The sequence below is a fragment of the Carlito syrichta genome, unplaced genomic scaffold (genome assembly GCF_000164805.1).
Source record: "Carlito syrichta isolate Samal-C Ts95f unplaced genomic scaffold, Tarsius_syrichta-2.0.1 Scaffold47312, whole genome shotgun sequence".
Lineage (NCBI taxonomy): Eukaryota > Metazoa > Chordata > Mammalia > Primates > Tarsiidae > Carlito > Carlito syrichta.
In genome coordinates this window covers 352,746-367,645 of record NW_006991408.1, presented here as the reverse complement: position 1 = coordinate 367,645, position 14,900 = coordinate 352,746, and the positions used below count along the sequence as shown (strand labels likewise).

General features: G+C 36.8%; 1 protein-coding gene across 2 annotated transcripts in view; it reads left to right on the top strand.

The window, feature by feature from the left end:
- L3MBTL4 (L3MBTL4, histone methyl-lysine binding protein) overlaps positions 1–14,900 on the top strand; it is a 433,421-nt gene that overhangs the window by 292,047 nt on the left and 126,474 nt on the right. For both annotated transcript variants that reach the window (XM_021707570.1, XM_021707564.1), the window contains one exon: positions 10,649–10,719. In XM_021707570.1, coding sequence (XP_021563245.1) covers positions 10,649–10,719 — 71 coding nt within the window. The remainder of the gene's footprint in view (positions 1–10,648; positions 10,720–14,900) is intronic.

The following is a 14,900-nucleotide window of genomic DNA, read 5'->3' as shown; positions in this document are numbered from 1 at the left end:
CCTCAGATATGATTTCTTCTTTCTCTAAATAGTTTCCGTATTGATTTGTTAATAATACATCATAATTTTGTTCCGAAATGTAAACATACAATTATAGGTGTCAGTTTTCATTTTTTGTTTACATTTGATTATTTTCTGAGGAGCTACAGATACAACCTTCTTTGATGTTTTTTAACCTACATGAGTAAAACAGTCTAAATAACATTTTTTTTTTCTCCAAGGAGCTCCACAGTCCATGCTGGGATTTATAAATTATTTGCAAATACTAAGCAAATAACTGGAGACCAGAGACTGAGCCAGGAAAGACTAGAGAGAGAAGGGAGAAGTAGGTGTTTACCAGACCCTCTACTGCAAGCAGAAGGGAATAATTTTGAAGACCTTGAGGACCCTAGACCCTGCCTGTGTGGGCTTTGAAGGGATGGCTGCTTTTCCTAAGCTTCAGAACCTTGCCCTTTGCATTCAGCAAATGTAAAATGAAGAGGCACAGGCCTCTCTGTTGGTGCTGTTTCTACTGAAACCACTTTCTATTCGTTTACACCTCAATCCCAGTGGGGTTTGCTCCTTCATGCCAAAGGGGCACCTGCTCATTGGGAGAATTGAACTCATGAGAAATTCTTTTCCCATAGATTTTTACATCCTGGACTCTATATTTTGTTGTTTTTATTCATGCACATATTGATTTAGAGCATTTGGGTGACATTCCATTTTTGTTAAATTTCCATTATTTTGAGTTTGGTATCTCTGTACATGACTACAGGTTAGAACTTCTCTATTGCATGTTCTGTTTCCTGTGGATATGCATGCCTCTCTATTTTTGTAGCTGTATCTTGCATTTTTATTCTTTGTCATACACCCACTCCTCTTGTTGAAACTTCACAGGGTCTCGTTGTTCTTTACTGCTGTTTCACACCCACACTGTTTACAACTTTGGTAGTTGAGAGCTTGAAAGTCCTTTCCATCTCATGGTTGAAAGAGAATTTTTTCTTTTTTCTTTTTTTTACTGTTTTCCAAGGAAGAGCGTCTATTTATTCCAAAATTATAGATATCAGTGCATCCGTTTGTCCTTCATCTTTTTTGCTATATTCTATTGTATTTTTTTCTTTTCCAAGTCAAACCCAGTCAGTCTCACTTGTAAATATTTTCAGCTTTCATCCTCAATGTCAAAAATCACAGAGACTAAGCAGATCTTTGAACTAGTTTTTAAAATATGATTGCATTGTTGTATTCTTTCAGAGGCTAGCTAAGCCTTTTTTCCCAATAGACACAGATACATAGCCTCCCCTATCTTGAAGTCTTCTTAGCAGTTTACTCTTTTTAATGTTATTATGAGCTCTTTGATTTTTGAAGAGGCTTTGCACTGTAATATATCAGATAGGCATAATTACTATAAATAGGAAGAAAAAATAGTGAATGTTATTTGATCATCAAGCAGAAAAATCACAGATGATCCTATTCTGCTGAATCCTATTTCGTGTGAGTCCAGAACAGTGTGAGTAGCTTGAAGGTTGGGAGTTGTACTGTGTCCATCGTGAATCCTTAAGCCTACTTTTGCTTTCAGATCTTAAGACCAAAGCCATCCTTGCACTGCAATCCCCATCCACTTTTTTTTTCTAACCAATTATTCTAATACTGTTTAGGTAAATAGTATTAGTAGGCTGCCTTTCCTCTAACCCAAATTTTTTCTCTTGAAATCACCAGTTATCGGATGGAGGTGGAGAATATTTAAAATCCATCTCTCCTCCTCTGTATGTTGGAGAGAAATCATTTTTATGTGGCTCCTATCCAAGGATGGGGTGGGCTTAAACTGGTGAAAATGAGAGCTATAATTTTCACTGGACTTCGGTCAGTTCATCTACCACTGAGCTCTGGGTCTTCTGTAATTTCTTATACAGGTAACACTTGTCACCTTAGAATCCCCAGACTTCTAGTCAGGCAAGTGCAAAATATAAAATTAATTCTTCTTTGACATTCTTCCAGTTTCTGTTAGATACTGCCCAGCAGTTTGGAGAATTTTCTTTAACGGCATCCCACTTTTGTGATTATTTTTAAAAAGCATGCTTGCTCCTATATTAATCTTTTAGGGGGGTTATTGTTAGTTAGTTTATGACTTCACTACATGGCTTAGTATGGAAATAGTCTATTCATATTCATTTTTTCCTAGAGGATTGCACTTTAAATTTGATACATGTACTACTACATTTGCAAGATTTATCCCATAGCAGTAAGATGGTCATGTTATATAAATTGTGTAGTCACCATTACTGAAAAGCTATATATATATTCCTTTTTTATGCTAATAGAGTGAGTAGTATTATATTCATGGTGTGTTAAATGGAGGCAAATAGCTTTCTACTTAAGTTCCTTTCATTTGAATATATACGCTAGATGATAAAATACTTTTTAAAAACAGTTCATAGTTTGCACATGTATTATTTTTAGAGTTTGCTATAATCTTGTGATATAGGAAAAGCAGACATTATTGTCATCATAATAGTGTCATTATAAGTGAGGAAATAGAGACCCTTGCTACTAGCTGATCTGGGATTCAAACATAGGTCTTCTGTTTAAACCCGGTATATTTCCAGTATAGTAAACTAATAATAACACCAAAACAGTAGTAACTACCATTAATATCACACACTTACTTGGGGCCGCAAAACATTGTGATAGACAACTTATATACATCATCATGTTAATTTTATTTCATCCTCATCACAGCTCTGGGTATTTCAAGGTTTCTTATTCTGATTTTATAATGTAGGCATCTGAAGATTCAGAGAGGCTAGGCGGTTTCTGAGGTCACACAGATCGTCAGTGGAAACGTTGGGATTTGACTTTCCTCTGCCTGATGCCAGATCCCATGTATATTTCACCTATGTTAGACTAGCGAGGGAATGATAGTGTGAGGCTTTGAAGACTCCTGGCTAGGTTTATATTTGGCCTACTTCCTACTTCTGCCTAGGATTCTCAGGGTCATCTTGTGATGCATCTGTTTCTTATTTTATGAAAATAGAACCACTGAAGGGCAGGCTCTTACCACGGTTTCTCCATACTGTTTATTCTTAATTATTTATGCTATGGATAATACACAATTTTCCACCCTGAGCACATTTTACTGTAATATACTAAAGGCTTTTACCTACAACAAGAGAATACAATTGGAGTCATTAAAACATTTTCATCATAAAAAAATGACTTTGGAATGCAACTGTCCCCCGTGTTGCTGTATTACCTATTAGCCGATTTTCCCAGGCCTGCAGAGGATTTTTTTTTTTTCAGGCATTTCCACCTAAGCATTCTTTAATAACTTCTTTTGCTTTGTATTAGCATTGTTCAGCACATTCTAATTCACTCAAATGATAGCACCACCATTCATCAAATATCTGTCATATTCAACCATTACTGTTAAGAAAATCTAAGAAAGTGCCTAATAAAGCTCTCTTTGTTTTTCTGGTGCTTGCCATATTATAAATTTTATGCACTTTGCAAAGGCCTATATAGGTAATAAAAATGACTGGGGAAAATTATGGTAATCAGAGAGAATGGCATGAGGTGGAATTGTTCCTTAACGTTCCTAATAATAAATTGCGCAGACATGAGCCAACTTGTTTATTTCCACTACTGAAATTAGCTGTAACATAAACACCATCTATGAGGCCCATCCTCAGAGTTATAACAGCATTAATTGGTTGGACACGTTAACCATCCAAGTCAGTCAATAGGTTTTTTGTTTTTTGTTTTTTACCCCACCAGGCTTTTCTCTGACTCCTTTTTGCATAAATTTTCTGTTTCATGAAGTCAAGTCTACTCAGTATCCCCACACATTGCTCGTCACCTGCTGTGTGTTCTCATTTCTGTGCTTGTACCTTGTTTACTTTGTATTCTTTGTACCTAGTTTCCTTCTGCCTGCATCCTCTCATCTCCCTGCGGCTCACCTCTGTCTTGAAGTTCAACCTGTTGGAACTTCTTGGGGTTAGAGATCGTGTGTTCCATTTCTGTGTTTCTAACACCTAGTATAATACCTGATGCTTAGTAGGCCTGGGCAACAGGGTGAGACCTCGCCTCTACAATAAATCAAAAAATTAGCCAGGCATGGTAGCGTGTGCCTGTAGTTCTGGCTACGTGGAAGACTGAGGTGGAAGGATCGCCTGAGCCCACCAGGTCGAGGCTGCAATGGCTGGGAGCATGGCACTGCCCTCCAGCTTGGGTGACAGACTGAGACTCCAGCTCAAAAAACAAAACAAACAACAACAGCAAACAAACAAATCCAACAGATTTCGAGCAACTTCTGTTTCTCAAGGACTCTGGCTGGCCGGGGACACAGAGTTTCCAAGAGCCTATCCCACTTGTTGCTCTCAGCACTCCTCCCTCCTTGTAGTCCATACCACATGTCAGCCACTTATCTGTGTGCGTGTTTGCATGTACCTCTTTAATACTTTTCTGTGTGTGTGCCTGATGGTCTCGAAAAGACAATAGGCTGCTAATGGAAGAACCAGTTTTCATTATGTTTTTGACTTTTTGGGATTGCTATTCACATGAGAGATTCTTAGTGTATCTAAGCAGATTATATACATTTGTTTTATGCATGAGTTTTCCTCTTAGAGTCTCCATCTCTTTACCTGTAAAATGAAAACAAGAAACAAGGATATCAAAGCCAAGGAACTTAGTCCTCTTATTAACACTGTTATTGGTGGCATCTTTGAGCTCCTGACTCCCAGATAATTGCTCTGCTCACTATTCCATACCATGCCTACCCCCAAATTAAGATTTACTCAAAATGGAATTAGTTTTTTGGCCTCTGCATAGCTGAATAACCCTTACCTTGCTGAATTCAGCATCATGACCTTAGCCAGGTCCTGGAATTAGACATATTCATTCAGTCACTCAACATTTTTCTGTTGAATAAATATTTATAAAATGCTATTTCAAATTCTAGTTATATGGCAGTGAACAAAACAGAAAAATCCTGTTCTCATCAAGCCTCCACTCAGAGATGAGATAATCACCCTGGCTAGCAAGTAGCAGAACAAAGATTTGAACTCTAGCATGATAGCTTCTGTCTGTAGACTTGCCAGCAGGCACAGCATTAATATTCATTCACTTGGCAAATACATGTGGAGCTTCTGCTATTGCCACGTGGTGTGTCAGGTGCTAAGGACATGGAGGTGAGCAAAACAGTTCTATACCTGCGTGGTGCCTATCTTTAGGTAGAGGGGACGGAGGAGGAAAAAAGAAAACAAACCAAAGATGAAGAGAAAAATCACAGATTGCAACCGGTGCTGTGAAGAAGTAACATGAGGTAGAAAGGTGACACTCAAAGTGTCACCTTCAGCAATTACGTACTGTAAAGACCCAGGCCACTAAGGAAAACAAAGGTCCTGTTAATATGTTGCAGATGGCAGATGGAAGTAGTGGTCAGGATCGGCTTAGGAGTGTGGAGAGGGACTGTGGTGGGACGCAAAGACTCAGCCTTCGCTGGGCTCCTCCACCTCGCTTCCTGTACACTTCACTATGATCCAGTATTTCCTAAATGAATTTACAATTTTGCCGAAATGTTGTGAAGTAAACAATGTATGCCTTAATAGGTTTTTAAAAATATTTTTCCAATCTAATTCTCATAAGGCATATTATAAATTATTGTGAATCTCTGGATTTCTGGAATCCTGCCTTGGCTCAGGCGCTCAGTGATTAAATGCCTCAGAACAGCGTGTCCTAAAATGTCCATGGCTCCTTGCATAGAGGAAACATTGGCATTCCTGCACTCCAGAAAAAAGCAAAACTGTGCTTCCCAAGCACCAGCACACATTTTTTCTCATCTATGTACTTAATCTGGCTTTAAAATAATTACTTCTTATTCATTGGAAATAGTAAAGTTGGGACATTTAGCACGGCTTTTTTTCATTACTACAACAGTGCTTGTTTATTATGGGAAAAGTAGAAAATTCAGTTGAGTAAAAAGATAAAAATTAAAAAATAATAATATCCAGACCTTTTTCTGTCAAACAGCATTACTTCTATATAGACTTTTAAAAAATATTTTTAAATGCCACTATAATAATTCAAGTAATCTAGATGTTTTAAAAAATTAATAATTTCTCATTCCCACTCCCCAACTCCTATGTTGCTTCCTGAGGTTACTGGTGTTAACACATTGCCATGTACTCCCTACACCTCTTCGCTGTACATACATGCGTGTGTATATTTAGATGGACATTCACTTTTTGAAAAAAAATTTATATTAACTTTTTGTTGATCTGTAGCATGTTTTCTTTTACTTACACTTCACATTTTTTTATTTAGTTTATGTCATGGATAAATTGCTACATCAACACAGACTTCTGGACAACTGTCTCATTCTATTGTATGATTGTACTTTAACTCATTCAGTCATTCCCCTATTGACTGGTGGTTTCCAGTATTTTTCCTCTCATAAATAATACTGCAATAAACATCTTTATATATATATATCACCATTTAATAATGCCTTATACTGCCTTATTTTCAGATGGTTAATTACTTTATATTTCTAAGCTAAGCATATTGTATGAATCCTTTAGATTGATAGACTCCCCAGGCCATCTTACTTGACTATAAATAAATTCCCATATCCAAGCCTACACACATATGTGGGAATATAGAATGCTTTGGCAGACCCCACAGCTTGTCCAGCTCTGCTTCTCACCTTGTCACACACCTCATGTTAGTCCTCCTCACCACCATACCCTGCCTCCGCAGGTCCCTCTCTGTTCCTGTGGTAACACTTGTAAGGCTGAGTCCCAACCTATCTCCTGAAAGCTTTCTCTCATCTCTCCCACCTTGTACACAGAAACTCCCGCCTACTGTGTGATCCCATTGCACTTTCTTTCTCTATTGTAACCCTTTCTTTGATCTGCTTTTGTGTAGAAGTTGGCAGTGCACATGTCTATATTCCCTGATGGGTTATGAGTCTTTTGGGGCAGAAATCATCTGGCCAAGTGCAACACCTACAGACTGGAAAAGAAATGCTAACTGGGTTTAAGAATTTGCCTAACAATGGAAGAGAGTCAGAGCCCAATGTTTGCCTATCGTAACTAAATGCAGCTTATTAAGACAATTTGGGGAGAAGATAGCCATACAAGACAATCACATGTGATGTGTGTATTTTTGACCTTATGTACCTTTTCATTTACTTCTAAAACAGGAGTCAGCAAACTTTTTCTGTAAAGAGCCAGATGGTAAATATTTTAGATTTGGCCAGCTGTAAGGTCTCTACTACAATTACATAACTCAGCCATTGCAGTGAAAGCAGCCATAGACAGTCAACAAAAGGTTGAGTGTGGTTGTGTTCTAGTAAAACTGCAGTTGCAAAAACAAGTGATGGTTCGGATTTGACTTGTGGGCTATAGTTAGCTAACTCTTGTTCTAGACGACCTCTGTGTATAGTTAGACTAACCTGAGTTAAATTCAAATCCTGGTTCTTCTACTTACTGTATGACTTTGGATGTGCTCCATAGCTCTCTGTCTTTTTGAACACTCAAATGAAAGATGAAAATGCCTCCTTCATAATAGACATTTAGTTCAGGGCTTAACACTCCCATTTCTTAGGGCTCCCACAGAAATGGGAGCCACTAGTATTACCTTGTCAAGAGAAGTAGAAGTCTAAATAGAGGGTCAGAGAACACTCAGCCTCTTCTTTCAATGGGAAGTTGCAAATCTTAAGGAAAGGGCAAGTTGAAAAATAACAGGTAGCAGAGACTCTTGGGTGATAGTGACAGGTTTGGCCTCTAAGTCATGCACATTTCTTTATGGAATAAATCAGGTATAAACAGACAGGCATCTTGACACTTGCTCTACAGCAACAGTAATGCTATTAATAAAAGATTCTGGAGATTGCCTAGGGAGCCCAGAGCTATAATGACTATATAAAAGATATGGGTGAGGCATCAGAAGAATTTTGGGTGAAATAGTAATACCTATCTGGCGATTTAGACCTTTATAACTAACACACAAATGAAATATTAATCTTTGGCGCATTACTGGTTTAGTCATTTTTAAACATTTCTCCTGGCTGTATGCAGTAGATTCTTTCAGATGGAAACTCCTTTATGGATTTCCTGCAGTCACAAGATGATGTCCACCCACGCGAGAGCCCATGCAAGGTCCCCCATGGCTGGCTCCAGCTTGTTCTATCAAGCTCACCTTTCCTTGCGCTGTGCAGTTTTTTCAGCCGCATAAATTGGTTAGCTTGTTCAGGTCTTCAAAACACTGCTCCCCGCCCATTTTGCTTATTTTGCTTTTGCTTATGCTGTTCTAGTTTTTCTTTTCTCCGACTCTAATTTTCTCGACCTTTGGAAACCAATCAGTCACCCCCATCCTCATTTTCCTCTGCAGGGAGCTCCAGGCGGCCCAGTGCCAGCCTTGTTTTCCCTCCAGCTCCAGGAGCACCACTGACTATCCCCTTCTTTTGCTCTGCCTGTGATTTCTCCTTTTCTATGCCTTCCATAAGTGATCAGTAAACCGTATGTTATTGGAAATGTGTAGGGTAGACAGAATCCTGGATTTGGAGTCAAAGACTTGAGTTGTGTCCTGGCTCCACCATCGACTCACTGTTCAAGATGGGCCAAGTTATTGAATTTCTCTGAGGCTTGGCTTTTCTATTTATAAAAAAAACAGTACTATCCCTAACTTCTGGAGGTTTTGTGAGAATGAAGTGAGGTTAAGCAAAATGAAAAGGATAGGAGGCCTCAGAAGGTATCTATGTTTCTGGAGTTCTAAGGAAATGGTAACTAAATCTGAATGGTGCACAGGGCTTGGCTTGGTGTATCTCTCTAGCGATGTAATCATTTTAAAACTAGACTGTACAAAAATATGCCCATGATTAATTGCAGTACGTGGTGTTTAAAAAAATATTCAATGAATTTGTTTATTTTAAAGTTTCTTTTAAATATCCCCATCAAAGTCATGTAATGTAGGCTAGCTTCTATTTTTTAGTTTTGTAAGATATAACCAAGATCTTAATTAGCATATATTGCAAAAGGATGCTTCAAGATGATTTGAAAATCATCATTGCATAAAACTTGTAAAATTGAGGGGAAAATACTCAAGGACTTGCAAAAAAAAAAAATACACATAAAAACTAAAATTGTCTTTTCCCAAAATTATTATTTGCAAATGGCTACACTGTGCTACCTTAGTGCATGAGTTGCGCCTCCCAGCATCCCCTACTGACCAGCTCACTCCACCAGATACTCACTGCTTAAATTTACACCCTCTTTCTACAATATATATATTCTTTTCTACAATAATGTAAATAAATTCTGATGATATATATGTAGAGTATAATGCAAATTATATGTTTTTAACTAATGATAATACCCCATACGTTTTTCCGCATGTCCATGATGCATAAGAGTTTTATATTGGTTTTTAATGCATTGTTTCACTAATTGCTCAGAACAACCCAGTGAGGCAGGTGCTGCCTCCATGTCACTGATATGAAGTGCAAACTCTGAGTGTCTAAATATTCACTCTGGATCGCAAACCTAGGGGCTGGTCCTGGCCATGAACCCGAGTTTTCCCACGCCAAGTGTATTGTCTGTCCATTGCACCACTGTTGATCGATCAACTACCTGTGCTGATTATTCTCCTCAGTAGCAGGACAGGACCTACTATAAGGTCCAGAGATGGAATTTCAGTAGAAATTATTTCTCAGTTTCTTTCTTTTTTAATAAAAATTTTAAGGATTAAGAAATATCTAACTGATGATAGAATGTTTCTACCATGACATGCATGTATAAACATATAGATAACATTACTTCACATTTATGTACAAGTCATTTATGTTTCTATGTAGGGTTTTGGTTATGGAATCAGTTTCCCCATCTAACACAGAAATTGAAGCACATGACCAACTCAAAACCTTGTCAGGGAGAATAAAATGAAAGATTTGCTGTCCAGGGGCAATAAGAAAATATATGTGTAAGGTGATTTATTAGTTTCATTAAAATCATAAATATATACAAATAAATTATTCTATCATCTCATAAGTTGGTTCTACCTAAAATTAATTACTTAACTAATTAGCAACTTGGAAATGTTTTATCTTAGAAACATTCATATTCATTATAAAGTATAAGCCTCAAGTTTTAATAAAATTCCATGATGAAAGAGTTACAAAATTAGGTCTTACTACATAGTGCAGCATTTTAAAAGTTAATTAATTCTCTGACATTCAGCAATGTAACTAAATTACTTTATACAGTTGTTTGAGCACAATGCCTATAATCTTTTGATTAAAATAATGAGCCTTAAAATCATCAGTAGCAATTATTATTTGCCCATCTACTGCACCATCACCCACCATCCCTCCTAGCTCTGCCTCAGAATCTGAAGAGATTATTCTCCAGAGAACTTGAGAAATGTTTTTGCTGTAGTAGAATGAGGGAAGAAAGACTTCTAAGTTTTAGATTTCAAAGTCCATATCTGAACAAAAGTGTATTTTTTAACATCTTAAACTGAGGAAAATTTCTAACAAGGCTCTCTGCAGCAAAATACCTGCCAGTTCACTACGGTTTACCCTGTGGTTTCTATTTAAGTTTGTGCTGCTATCATGATTTATTCCTACCTCACAGAATAATGAATCTAGATTTTATTTCTGTTCTTTGCCCAGACTTGTACAGCAGGCAAAGTGTTTGAAAATCAAAGGAAAAGAAGATATTGACTTGGATAATCTCTTCAGAGGTAAAAACAAATACACTAGCAAAAACACAGAATATAATTTTTGTTGTGCAAAATGTCTTATTTGTTTGACTGTTTGATTTTATCATTCCAGTAGGAAAGGGTGGAAGGAGCCTGACACTAGAAGTTAGGAGACTTGTACTACAGTTCCAATCCTGCAAATAATAAGTCCCGTCACTTTACTCCTAAAAACATTAATTTTCTCATTTGTAAAGCAGAAGGACTGGATTCTATAATCTCAGAGATTCCCACTCATGATAGAATGAGTCAAACCCTGCTGAAGTTAGAGTCTCAGAGCCCGAATCCCTCTCTGCCATCCACAGAAGCCATGGAGGGGAAACCAGGAGTGTCTCACTGCATTTGATAAGTTGGGAGACTGGGAAATGCTCATTAGTAAAACAGGCAAGAAGGTTGTTGGGGAAAAAGTTGAACCCTCACAATTGAAGAATCTGTGGGAATCTAGGAAAAATTGCATGCTTTCATTTAGTTGTGCTTCTTTCCAGTGAAAGCTCACATAGACAAAATGTCGAGGTTAGTTCATATTGTAACAAAATAAGGCATGAGTTTTCACTGGGTTGTGTTATTTTAGTGAAAAAATTTTCATTTGGTCACATGAAAACATTGATAATTTCTAATTAGTATCCTGTCTTCAGCCTTGGGAGCTCTATACATTTGTGTCTCCTGGAAGATACAGGAACTCAAACTACCTTCTAGAGGAGAGGAAAAGTAGTGCATCTTCTGCTGACTTGGTCAGAAGTGCAGCAAATGAGCCCAGTGTGGAGGCACTGCACCCATCTCCGATAAAATCACCTATTTAAGTTTTCTTAAGAGAAAGAGAGGGTGCTTGGCAGCCTCTAACAGAAGAGCTGGGAGGTCAGGGAATAATGCTGACCTGCTCACTTCAGGCAGGACAAAACCCATGTGTTAGAGAAACCCTTGATGTCATCTCAGCCACACAGGAAGAGGCTTTTCTTTTCTTTTTTATTTTTTTCCAGAAAAGGGAGGACCATCAGGTTACTTTGGTTTCATTGTACAGCTACATGCTTCCCCTCATCAAAAGAGATTCTGTGTAATATGACAGAGCTGAATCTTGCTTTAAATAAAGCAAATAACCGATATTTTAGAAACTACTCCATACAAATGTTCTCATCCATCTTACCAAGCCTTTATTTTGTAAACAGCATGTTTTGGAGTGATGTGAGAAGTCATTAAAAAGTGCCAGTGTTTTAATGCATAGTTTGACACTTTTGAAAATATCTCCAAAGAATAATTATGTATATCTCCGTTAAAACAGATACACAATTTTTATAATTCACATAGTAAAAGTAGTAATGAGGATCATCCTTGCAAAAATAGAAAATATCACTAGGAAAGTGCATTTGCATAATATGAAAGATGAAATCTCCAGCTTGCTCAGAATACACTTGTTCTTTTCTGCATCACTTATAAAACGTGTACAGCCATATGCTTTTATTTATTTGTGCATTCACTGTGCTCTTTAATTTAAACGTACTGATTTCCTCACAGCAGAGGTCTGTGGGTGCAGATATGGCATTCATGTCAGTAGAGTGAGCCTCAGAGCAGCCAGCTCGAGGCAGAGCGCACAGCTGCCTCTGGGCCCCTCATGCTGGGTCGTGTCAGGGAATGCAGTCGGGATCCAGTCTGCCTCATAGAAATTGGCAGACTGTAATTCCATAGTGTACCCAGAGTGACTCTTCTTCATATGGGACTAATCCCTGTTATTATAATTAGCTCTGCTATGCCTCTAACCTGGATGAGACAAAATAATGAGAATAAATATGTTACTACTGTGGTAGTAAGTGGTTATTTACTACTTACCTTTTCTTTTTCTTAAGCCTGTAAATCTGAGCATAATCTCCCGTCCTTACCTTTTTTTCTTTTTCTTTTCTTTTTGGTGTAGAGATTTTAATTAATGTCATCTTCATTATTGGAGCCTTTTTTAAAAGGAAAAGTGTGCAAAACCATATTTATTTTAAAAAGCATTTTATTCACCATGTGTATGCTTGGCATATGTAATTTAAAAATCTTGTAGAGGCTACCCATTATTTTTAAGTATAATTCTTAGACACTCAGTACTCTTTGTATCCCATAATATTGTATAAAAATTACATTGGATGACAGAAATTTTTAGTTGCTTGATAATACTATAAATTTGTTGAGAAAAGCACGATTATCTTTAAAGGATATTTGGGAGCAAATTTGACAGGAGTAAGTTGAAATTCATCTCACTAATCTAAAGGTTTTCAGGTAAGCTTATTGAGAGTTATAGCCAGGACTTGACAAGTGGTAATTATTATTCGTGCTTTTTTGTTAACTAAAATAATACATGAACATGGAGTTGATATGTTCAGCAACACCACAAATCCCTTCTCCAGAATGTATTTGGGCGTCTGTGCCTTTGAGGTCTTTCCTTTGCTCAGTGAGTGTTCCACAGAGAATGGGAGAAAATCTGCTCCTTGAACACAAGTTGAGTGAGACTTATTAAAGTGCTTTTGCATTAGAGATGAAGGATCTGCTCATCTAAGTGCTGTTTTCTCTGCTTTGTTAAAAGCTCCTTGGTCACTCACACAGATTTCACCTTCAGGGCCACTGCATTGTACCACCCAGGATATACCTTTGAAATTGTGGAAGGTTCAGATGAAAGGTGGTAATTTTAAAATATTGATTATTTTTGGTCTCACATGTGTAACTAAAGCTCATTTTTTTTTTTTAAGAAATCCCTAACTGTCATAATGAAAAATAACAATTGAATGAGATAAGCGTTGCTAATAAAGCCTTCACGTATATAATAATTTATGTTTTTATTTTCTTTGCCAGTATAGAATCATATTATATTTGGTGGTCTGAAATTAGCTTATTTTCCCCTCACATATTGATGATATATTGGAGTTATCTCTCTAAATCAATACATATACATTTACCTGATTCTTTCTTTTTTAAGTAAAAATTGTAGCCCTATGCACAAGAGATCACACCCATGTAACCACCATTCAGGTCAAGAAACATAATCTGATGAGAAGCCCCTATAACTCCCCCCATCAGCTCCCCCTGCTAGTCACTGTTCTGATTTCCCTTAATTCTCACTTACTCTTGTCCTGTTTTAAACATTTTACAAATGAAAGAGTATGTTATATATCCTTTTATGTCTGACATCTTTTGCCAACATTATGTTTGTGGCAGCCATTCAAATCATAGTTTGCTTAGTGTCATTGCTGCATATTATTCAATTTTGTGAAGATACCACAATTTATTTATCCATCTTAATGTTGTTTGCTTTCAGTTTTGCACTCTTACCAATGGTGCAACTAGGAAAATTCTATGATTTGGTGGATGTGTGTGTGTATTTCTATATGGTAAAAAACACTATGAGTATTATTTCTGGGTATTTGGGTTTACATAAATTTAGTTTCAGGAGCTAGTGCTAAATGGTTTCACAAAGTGCTTGTACCAGTACACTCCTACCAGCATAGGATGGAAATTGCATATGTTCCACATATTTGCCAATAGTTATTATTTGCCATTCTTTTTATATTTAGAATTCTTTTGGGCTTAAATTATGCTTTTAAGTTTGGTTTTTCTGAGGCCTAATGAGCTTAAATATTTTCATGTTTATTGGCTATTTGAATATCCCATTCTGTGAAGTATTTTTCTTTTAGATTGCCTTTTTCTTATTGATATGTAAGAGTTGTTTTATCAGCATATGAGTTCATGAATGGATAGATATTTTGCAGGTTTTTTCCTACTCTATCACTTGTCTTTTTACTCTCTCAATGGTGCCTTGTGATGGATACACATTCCAAATCTTAATGTAGTCTACCAAACCTTTCTATTTTGATTAATGCTTTTAGTGTCATGTTTAATTTTTTTTTTTTTTGCCTATTTTATGTTCATGACTATATTTTGCTATTCTTTATTCTAGTCTTTTAAAAAATATTTCACATTTAGATCTACAGTGCATCTGGACATGATTGTATACATAGTATACCATAAGGGTAAAGAGTCATTTTTTCTATGAATATTCAGGTGACCCAGCACCATTTATTAAAAAGTTCTTCCCCTCAGTAGCATCAATTTGTCATAAATCAAATAACCACATATGTGTGGGTCTGTTTCTGAACTCTGTTCTCTTCTATTCTGTTTATTTATTTATTCTTATGTTAATG